Here is a 10,264-nt window from a genome sequence, read left to right as displayed (position 1 = left end):
GATCGTATCATGGGGGTGAACACACAGTGTTATGATGTTTTGTTCTTTGGTGCCTGATAACTGATCCCTTCAGCACCTCGTGATCACACAGGCTGGTATAAGCCCAGTTTTTCAGCACATTTTTTTGGTTGCAGTTTTTGTGGTAAAATTAGGTGCCTTGGCTGATATTGCCGTTGGCTTATACTCAAGTATATGCGGTAAATAAAGATCTGCTGTTGTACTGTACTGGAACGCTACCTCACATTCCTTCTTTATTTTTAACAAGAGGAAACTATCCCTCAACTCCGTGACACAGGTTGTACAAAAGAGGGAGGATAAATGCCTCTTGTCTCTCTTTAGTTCCAGTTTTCAGAATAATCACGTGGTCTTTCCTTGGAGACCACATTTGGTTTGCCCTGAGCATCATGGATCATGGAGGCCAGCCTCCTCCTTTTTTCATTCTGTTTTTTAGTGTAAAGGTAACAGACTCTACATCTCCCATTCAGTGATTTTCATGTGTCCACTTCAGTGATACCTGTTCTATTCATCATGCCGTGCGGCCCATTTCCCATCGCCATAAACTCACCGCGTTCCTGAAGAATGCCGCCCCTCCCTCCTGTCCCCCGTAACCACTGATAATGCGGATGCAGCATTTGATGGAGAGTCACTTGTTGCTTATAGGGTTCATGCTGCACTGAGATAGCTGAACAAAAGGTACAGAACCCTTCAGTCTGGAGTTAAGTCTCTGGTGAGGTCTGGTGTAAATTTCATTTCTTTCCCCCTCCCCCACCTTGGCGCTCCTGGAAGGCGACCACTTTATCAAGTTCTTTGCTCCGTGGTGTGGTCACTGCAAAGCTCTGGCTCCAATCTGGGAGCAGCTGGCGCTGAGCCTCGAACATTCTGAAACCGTCAAGCTTGGCAAGGTAAGTGAAATCTCTTATTCAACTGCAAGTGGACTAGATTCATTAGTGGAGTGGCCCATCCCTCATGCTGCGCGCAAAGCCCCAGGCTTGATTTATTCATGCCATTGAGAGTGCCTCTTGAACATTCATCGCACCTTTGCAGAGGGTAGCCGGGGGTGGCTAGCTTTTCCACAGCATGTCGGTCCATGACGGCTTTGGCTGCTTAGTTCATTTGAAGCGATGGCCAATTGTGAACTGGCAGTGCCAGAGCCTTTCTGCACAGATGGGAGAACATTCCCTCCACATGCCTGGAAACCGTCCACCTTTGATCTCACCTTATGGCTCTTTCCTGAAGCACCCCTGGCTTTATAACCACCCGGGCCCACAGAAGACCCTGTTCGTTGGGAGCTCCTGGGGGCTAGAATGCTTTGCAGCTTTTTTTCTTTCCATAGAAAAAGCCAGAAGCGATACCGGACAACTTCTGTGTGTGTAACCGGGGATTCTGGTTATTTGCCTAGAGCTGGCTCCTACAGCTCATCTAATAATACTGCTTCTCTCATCCATCTTTTTGTTCCCACGGTGTGGATTTCCTTTCATACGATTCCTGGATTTGACTGCTTATCCAAGAACTGTACTTAATAAGGTGATCTATGCAGGGTGGTGGAGTCGCTGGGTGGGGCAGCCGTTAGTTACACTCTTGGCTGCTAATCAAAAAGTGTGAGTGAGGCTCCAGCCCACCTAGAGGCACCTTGGAAGAAAGGCTTGACGGTCTACCTCTGAAACGCCCGCCAGGGAGAACCCCACAGAGCACACTTCTATGTGGGCACGAGTGAGGTCACCGTGAGTTGGCATCAGCTCATGGTCAGCTGGTTTGGGCTCTGTCTGGTGAGAGCCGTAAAAGGATAAACTTCGGAGTGAGACTTGGGCCACCTCTCCTTTGTAAGACAAGATCAGCCCTGTGCTGCTTTGAAGATGAACGTGAAATGCTTAATACAGTGCTTGGAATGGAGCCATGCTTGGTAAACTGTAATGATGATTACTGCTGTTAGTTGAATGGAGTCTTCACTGCTCTTATGAACCACTTTCATTAGTGTAGCCTATATTTGCGTTGTGAATATGATTCTTGTCTTTGGTGAATATTTCATAGAGGTAATAATGCTAGCGTCACCTTGCCTCTTGCCTTGCTCATCCCTTGCAGCCTTTAAGGTAGTCTCTGCATTTTTATAAGGGATCATTTCTTTTTTCAGTTCATGTCACTGGAAACCCTTAACAGAACTGTGGCGGTCCAGCCCCCACAATTGAATTGCGTCCTGAGGAGACGATGGTGCAATTAGAGAAATAAGGGGTCAGAAAAACGGGACACCAGGGTCTGATCTCCAGTATCAGGACAAGAGCCTTGAGTTTATTCACCCGTGGGGTTCTACCGCACCTGGAGGCCTGCACGCCTCCAGCTGGCACGTGCTCCACAGAACGGGAAGCATGTGACCCTCTGGTATCCTGAGCCCTTTAGGGGAACACTTCATGACAGGTCGCGGGTAGTTAAGAGACAAAAGGAGTAGATCCCCCTTGAGGGGGAGGGGACAAAAGAACCTGCCTGCCCTTAGAGGTAGGCATCCTTTAACTGCATACGTGCACACATGAGGAGCACCTGTAGGAGACAGCTTTATACTAGCATTTTAATGGAGGGTGCTGGGGAGAAATCTTTCTCCCTGGAGAATGTGTGTTTTCAGAGTTACCCATAGTCTCCGGACCCTGGAGGTTTTCCTGGAAACCCTGGGGCTGGTTTTCCAAGCCCTGTGGTCATGAGTGTAGAGAATAGGCCACTGACATTTTCTCCCAGGTCCTCGGTTTCCCACACAGAGCCAGGCATGAACCGGCATCACCTACCTCACATCTGGGACACTTCCTCCTCTGGACAGATCTGGCACGGGGCCAGTCTGGACTTATAAATATGCTTATCAATTCTCCGTCCCTCAGTTGAACACTTTAACTGCTTTCTGACTTCAGTCTTATCTGTTGGGGTAGTATTTTTATCCTAATTTGTTAGCATATAGTCCTATTCAGCTGAGCTCTGCCAGGAAGGGGAGGGGAGTAGGGTGGGGTGGTAAATGTCCCTTAGAATAAAATGTTTCATGAAAATGTTGGGCAAGCAGAGTCGTTACCAGATATTAGATAAAACAAAGACCTGAAGAACTCCGGTCGTTGATATTAAACGTACTAAGCTTAGAGAGTGGTGGATGAATTGTAGTCTACTGTGCTGTGCTGCAGTACGTAGCAGAGACTCCAGTGTCACACCGACTACTGGTTCCTCCTGGATTTTCCAGCCCCATGGATTTGAAGCCTGCAGCACCCCCACCCCGAGTTAGGCCAGGTCTGGTCTGTCCAAGTAAAACAGCGTTTTTGACAGTGCTGCTCCAGTCTCATCAGCTGGCTCCCTTGGCTCAGGTGCAATCAGGTAGCCTTTATGGAGCCTCTCCAAAATCCGCAGCTTGTTGGCAGAAGTGCTATAGAATCTGAATTAGTATCCAGTGTCCAACAGCCAATTTAGCAAGTGACGAAAGTGCCTGTGAACTTGATGTTGCTTCATGCTTAGGTGGACTGCACACAGCACTACGAACTCTGCTCTGGAAACCAAGTCCGAGGCTACCCAACTCTCCTCTGGTTCCGAGATGGCAAGAAGGTGAGAGGTGGAATTATTGGTCTCTTAACTGAAATGGCATGAATTGTTGAGTGCTTGCAACAAATTGCCAGGATCCTTGGTTGGGCACTGAAAAGATGTGGGCAGTTGGCAATTGAAAACTGTCCATTGTTATGCTACTGAAAACGTTCTCACTGGCTTGGGTTATAATCTAGACTCACCAGGCTCTCAGCCGTAGGGTGGTGGTGCCCTGAGGGGAGTGCCCGGCCTCTCGGCCTCTGGGGGCGCTGACTCCTGGTTATGCTGACCTTCCCACCTCCTCAGGCCACTCCAGACATCACAAGGGGCTGGAGGCCCAGAGACACTCACCCTGGGCGCTCTTGGTTCTGCCCCTGCAGAGGGAAAAGTTGCAAAACCCCTCACCGAAACCAAAGTGTTCGGTGCATAATGCATGCTATACTGTGTCCGTTTGGAGGTGCCACGGTGGTGTAGTGGTAAAGCGTTTGGCTGCTAAATGAAAGGTCAGCCACGTGAACACACCGGGCACAGAGGCGACCCTCGGGGCCTGGAGCCCTGGGGGGCAGTTCCTCTGCCCTTTAGGCGCACGGAACGGTTGCTAGGGGTCAAAAGTGACTTGGCAGCAATTGGATTTTTTTTTTTGAGGGGGGTGGTTCTTTCCATTTGGGCATGTAAGCATGCGGAACCTGTGCAACTGTGGCTGAGCCATGTCCTGGGCACCTTGAGTGGGTGAGTAGGGGACCCGGGGAAGCTCTGAGTGGCTTGGAGCTCTTGGATGTTCTAATGAGCAACATGCTTGTGTGGCCCGCGTCTCTGGCAGATGGATCAGTACAAAGGCAAGAGGGACTTGGAATCCCTAAGAGAGTATGTGGAGTCCCAGCTGCAGAGCCCAGAGAGGGGATCCGCTGAGACCATGGAGCCTTCTGAGGCCCCCTTGCTGGCCGCCACGCCGGCCGCTGCTGAGGTAAGTGCCTTGTCCCAGCCAGGACCTCGGAAGGTGCAGCACCCCACGCCCCTTCCCATCCTCCCCACGCTTTAGACAAAAGGGCAATTGACAGACAAGGACGATCATTCAGGGGTCTCTGCGTATGTACCGTCAGTACACTTGGCTGCTAACCTAAAGACTGGTGGGCCGAGTCCGCCCAGAGGCACCTGGAAGAAAGTCCTGGTGCTGTACTGCTGCCCTGCTCCAACACGCGGGGGTCAGGACGAGTTGTCATTCGACCCGCTGGCCGCTGGCTTTACAGTCATTCTGGTGACTGATTACACTGAAGTTGTTGGCAAGGACTACTTCCTTCAGCTGGTTTTGCATGCTTTCAAAGGTAAACATAAACGTGCCTTTCTGAAAACCGGAAATAGGTGTGACAACTTCTGAAGCAGTGTTTGGTGTCAGAATCTGTAGCGAATTCTCCTTTTTGGATTCACCGGTTTTGGGAAGGGACAGTATTTGAGGGCACACTTTACAAAGTGGTGGTGGAACAGGCGTGGCTGCGAAGCAGGGCATTGTTGGCGAGTTAATTTCCTGACTGTTGGAGGTTACTGTCATTCAGGACAGCACTGCTAACGTTTTGAATTCACGGAGCAATTACCATGGGTGTCTTTAGGGGGCGACAGATGCAAACACATGCTTCCCGGGGTCCCCAGGCAGGGAGCAACGTGCGGGAGGGCCCTCAGGGCTCTTTGAGAGATGGTGGAGGGTGGGGGGCGGAGGTCACTGGGGAGCCCAGTGGTGGGCAGGTGCTCCAGGAGGAGGGGCTGCACAGTTCAGCACACAGCAGGGGCCTGGGGGTCGGGTGTGGGGTGGGGACTGGGGAACAGGCTGCAGAGAAGAGTGCTATGGAGGGCACCAGGGGTCACAGGCAGGAGCTGGGTGGTAACAGGCTCTGGTGGTCTGCCAAGGGTTCTGTCCTTTATAGGGAACCGTTGTAGGGTTTCAAGCCGACTGGTCTTGAGAAAGGTGGTTGGCAGCTTCGTACCTGATGGAGATGTCAAACTGTCAAATGCAGCTACAAAGGACACTGCGACTCCAACCCAAGCTGTGGCAACAGGTGGAGAGGAGAAGCCGGCGTAAGGGGTTCAGGTCCCCTGGGTGCACCGACTGGAGGGTAGGCGGGGAGGGAATGTGAGAGCAGAGGGGGTGCAACCGGGGCCTTGGCATATATGAGGGTCAGTGTGATAAGCTGTTTTCAACATGCTGGTTCTCGGGGTGGTGGGGGTTGCTGCACCTGATTCGCAGTCAGCGGCTGACTGAGAGGTTGGCTGTTTGAACTCCCAGCACAGCTGTTCTGTCGGAAGATCCCCGCCAAGAGAGCCCCACGGATCTCAGTTCTGCTGGTAACACACAGCCTGCTGAGAGTCAGCCTAGACTTGATGGCTCCAGGTTTGGGAGTCTTTGTGTGTGTTCTTGCCCAATCCCCAAACCAGACTCACTGCCGTCAAGTCGGTGCCACCCTACAGGACAGGATAGAATGGCCCCTGTGAGTTTCCGAGACCAACTGATTACCGGAGTAGAAAACCCCATATGTCTCCCACAGAGCAACCGGTAGTTTCGAACTGTGGACCTTGTAGTTAGCAGCCCAAAGCATAACCACGAGTTAAACTTATGGGTCTGGAGCTACAGCCGGCTCAACAGGTGACTTGTCCTTTACTATGGGCGAGAAACTGACTCTGAAACTGGGGGTGAGAATGAGATTGTTGGAGAGGAATCAGAATGTGTTTCCCGGGAAAACCATGCCCGGAGTTTCTAATCCCCTAAGTTCTGGTGATCAACATTTTGCCAGCGCAGACCACCCACCTTGCTACTTCAGTTCACACCGAAGACCTCAGAGCAGCCTGAGTTCTGGCTTGGGACAGGAGGGTGTTTGGGCAGAGTAGAGGCCACGGTGTGCCTTTGCCCCTGGGCTTCGGGCCTACAGGCCCCGTGTGTGTTCAGCCCTAAATCCAATGGAGCCAGCTGCCTCAGCCTCCCGAGGCGGGAACAGCTCTGGTCTTTGTCACCTCATGCCCCAAGCTGGGCGCTTGCTTGTAGGCTGGGGATGGCCCGGTGTTAGTGACAAGCCCAAGCTTTGGCTGAAGAAGCAAACACATGACTTTGTAGTTATGACCACATAGATTGAGAAGCGTATGTGTCATGGTGGTTAAAAAGGTCATCCCAAATTGAGCATAATTATATACTAGGCATTTTGTCATCAAACCCAGAGCTGCTTCTATTTATAATCAAGTTTTCCACCATGAAGTGGGTTTTCCAGTGAGTGAGGCACAGTATTTCTGCCCGTCAGGAAAGAGGCAGTGTTCCGTGGTGGCGCGCCAGGCAGGGGTTCCTCTTGGCGCTGAGACAGTAGCAGATGTCATCCTTGAGTGAGCCCCAGGACAGTTAACTGCACGCCAGTCCCTCTTATTCTCGTTCCCATGAAAGCACCAGAGCTGTATGGGAGAAATACCGGTGTCTGCTGCCGTGGAGCAGATGCCCCGCCTGGTGGTCCATGTCACAGTGGAACTACCCCACCCCTCCACTTTCAATAGATCACCACTACTCTTCATGGAGCCCCCAGTCTCTCTCTCCGCGCAGCCGAGCACAGTGTCTGGTGGGTCAGTGAGAGCAGCACGCTGCCTCGCAGCACCAAACACCACACGTGGGAGCGCAGACCTGTGCCCTCTGAGCGGGGCGCTTTTTGGGTCTCGAGCAAGACCCTGGGTACATTGTTGTAGCCATCCTCAGGAAGTTAGGACTTGCCCCATTTTCCTGGAGAATTTTAAAGACTCCTTTCACAGCCTTTGCTTTTGAGGGCCTGTTGTTGACTGCTGTCGGGTTGAACGCCAGCCCACGTCGATTCTGTGGACAAGTGCTGGGCAGCCCTGGGCTGCCCTTGAGCCCCCAGGCCGTGTCAGCATCTGTCGTTGCAGCTGTCTTACTGCTGCATCTCCCCGGCTCCCCGCCGTCTGATGACGTAGCTGACGCAAGCCTGTTGGACAATAGGAGTGGGCTGGTCTTTGGAAGCAGATTGTCAGACCTCACCTCCTAGTGCGTCTTGATGGGGATGCTTCGCTCAAGCGTGTCCACCATTTGAAATGCTGGCGGCATAGCTTCCAGCATCATAGCAGCTCAAGTCACCAGAGTTGCACACGGGCAGACGGCTGGTGGCTCTGGTTCTGAAAGTTGCAGAGCCGGTACGTGTGTCCGATGCACAGCCGGGATAGCGGGGCAGGCGGTAGAGCGGGCAGTGTGTCAACAGTCATTACTTAGGACCGGGAAGGTGGACCTCCTGCCCTGGCAGGTACACGCAGGGCCTCTAGAGCTGGCTTCTTCACACCCTGGCCTCGGGTGGCCTCGATGGCTCCCGAACTAACCTGGGTAGAGCCAGTTGGGGCCACCTGGCAGCACCGCCTGTATGTGTGCTGGCCTGCCCCCTTAGCACCTGTAGACTCAGGCCCACATGGTTTCTGGGAGCAATTCTCTGCTCTTCAGCATAGCTCGTTAGATGTGACCTGCGGGGACATTTGGCTGGGACCTTGGCTCATGAGCGCCGGCATTGATAATTGCCATGTGAACCCGGGCCATGCTCTATAACTGGGGTGTCTGAACTGTGGCCTTCTCCTCCCCAAAGGGCACTGTGCTGGCACTGACCAAGAATAACTTTGACGACACTATTCTGGAGGGGACCACCTTCATCAAGTTCTACGCTCCGTGGTAAGTGGCTGCCTCCTTCGCCAAGCCCTTCTGGTTCGCCGAGGGGCACATGTTGTATTTCCCTGCCAGTGAGAGGGTGGGCCCGTGTGCTGAGGGGATCCTTGTTGGAAGGAAGGAAATGCCGTCATTGCGCGCCTGCGTTCCAGTGTGTTCGAGGCCCGTGGCGCCGAGAAGCAACTGTAGAGCATGCGATGTGTTGGGATATGGTGCATGAATGCTGCCCACCCAGAGGATCAGGGTTGGTGGTGTCAGGTACTTCTCCCAGTGGGTAGCTTTCCTAAAAGAATGAACATGATGATAGAGCTTTACTTCCAAACCTTTTAAAACTAAGGACGTTGTCGGGAGACCCAGTGCAGCTCAGTTTTCAGTAAGTTACTCATAGACTTCATTGAGCCTCCCAGGACGTGGCCCTTGGGGTCCGGCACATAAAGTGGCTGTCCATAGCTTGTGGGAAGACGACATGGGATTGGAGGCAGGGAGCCAGAGACAAGTCTCAAGGCACTTCATTCTGCCCTCATCTCTTCAACAAAGTGTCTGTTTTTTCTTTTCAGGGGAGGCAGAAGAGCAGCTCTCCCCAGGGAAAGGCTCTGGCCTATGTTATGAACTAGTATAGGCTTTCCTCTGGGGTTTCCGTCAGCCTTGCCAGCCAACTTTGGGTGGACTTTGATTCTTTTGAATTTGCTTCTTCAGCCTTAACATTGAGCAGACAACGCAGTCTGCTCAAATAAAGCCGTCCCCGTCCATTTGGAAAAGCCAGTGCTGGGAGAATGTTAGGGGTCTTCCCAGCGAGGGGAACTGGGGATCACCTTACTGTGCGCCCTCGGTTACCGGCGTTCGGGAAAAAGCCTGACTAACCACAGGGCAAGTTGGTCATGAGCCCGAGTGTGACTCAGAGGAGCTGTCTAGTGTTTAGTTGTGAAGTCAGGATGCCTTTAAAACGGGTTGTTTCCATTAACGAAAGACCCTCTGCCCCCAGCGGTGAAGCTCCCTTCTTTCAGGGGAGCCCTTCCTAGAACGGGGCGAGGGGTGGAACAGGAAAGTCAGTACAGTGATGGACAGTAGGGAAGGTGTGAACAAAGCTAAATGACCTCAAGCCCACACCAAATCGGCGGCGCTTAAAGGGAGCTTTGCTACCATAAGCAAGAAAACGGAAAGTCGTTTGGAATGTGTGTTTTTTTTTAAGTGTGTTTGTTTGTGCCTTCTGCTCATGGTGAAGTCATCAACCACTGAGCTTTGTTTTATCTGCTCATGGAAGTGGCTTTGAGGAGCCCCACTTGTTTCCAGCTCCTCTTACTTCTATCAGTGAACCTGGAAACCTCCTCGGGGTTGCCTTTGAGTCCCTGGTTAGGGATAGGGAGAGAAGGAGGTGGAGGTGGAGGAAGAGCGGTGTCATGTATGTGCCTATGGGGAGAAGTCCACGTCTACTCATTTCCACACAGTCAGTTATGCCTTGCCTTGTGCGGAAGAAACAGCCTTGGCTTGGCAGGGAGCTGCGAGTGAAGGCGCTGTCGTTGTGTTCTAGGTGTGGCCACTGTAAGAACCTGGCTCCGACCTGGGAAGACCTCTCTAAGAAGGAATTCCCGGGCTTGGCCGCTGTCAAGATAGCTGAAGTGGACTGCACTGCCGAGCGGGATATATGCAGCAAATACTCAGTAAGTATCTGCAGGTGGACATGACGTTTCATACAGGAGCACCCCGCCGGGTGAGGCTCTGCCCGAGCTTTCCAGTGGGGTCTGCCTTGCCCTATGAGCACGAGGCTGTGAGAACAGGATGGACACCGTGACTGCATTGCCTGGGCTGTGGCAGTTCATCGCCAGTCTCTGCAGACATCAGCCACCAGGATCAAGCACAGGGGCTGGGTGAAGGACTTATTAGAACGTCAGCTTCCTCCTGAGGGAGCCAGGCTTGTGCTTGACCTGTTTGAGCATTACCTCACTCAGGGAAATTAGCATGGTCTACAAGTGTGGGGGGTGGCCAGGAAGAATTGCAATTGTTGTATTGTTGTTTTAAACACTTTGGAGGCCAGTTGGTGTGAACGGT

General features: G+C 52.5%; 1 protein-coding gene across 1 annotated transcript in view; it reads left to right on the top strand.

Annotated features, from left to right (window-relative positions):
- Positions 1-9,915, top strand: part of TXNDC5 (thioredoxin domain containing 5) — a 33,290-nt gene extending 23,375 nt beyond the window's left edge. The window contains exons 5-9 of the mRNA XM_013006980.2: positions 787-902; positions 3,475-3,561; positions 4,358-4,501; positions 8,142-8,224; positions 9,747-9,915. Of these exons, the coding sequence (XP_012862434.2) occupies positions 787-902; positions 3,475-3,561; positions 4,358-4,501; positions 8,142-8,224; positions 9,747-9,900 (584 nt within the window). The 3' untranslated portion in view covers positions 9,901-9,915. The remainder of the gene's footprint in view (positions 1-786; positions 903-3,474; positions 3,562-4,357; positions 4,502-8,141; positions 8,225-9,746) is intronic.
- The last annotated feature ends 349 nt before the right edge of the window (positions 9,916-10,264 follow it).

The sequence above is a fragment of the Echinops telfairi genome, unplaced genomic scaffold (assembly GCF_000313985.2).
Source record: "Echinops telfairi isolate 266 unplaced genomic scaffold, ASM31398v2 ScPeMD7_655;HRSCAF=1070, whole genome shotgun sequence".
In the NCBI taxonomy this organism is placed as follows: Eukaryota; Metazoa; Chordata; class Mammalia; order Afrosoricida; family Tenrecidae; genus Echinops; species Echinops telfairi.
This window is presented reverse-complemented; position numbering and strand designations above follow the sequence as displayed.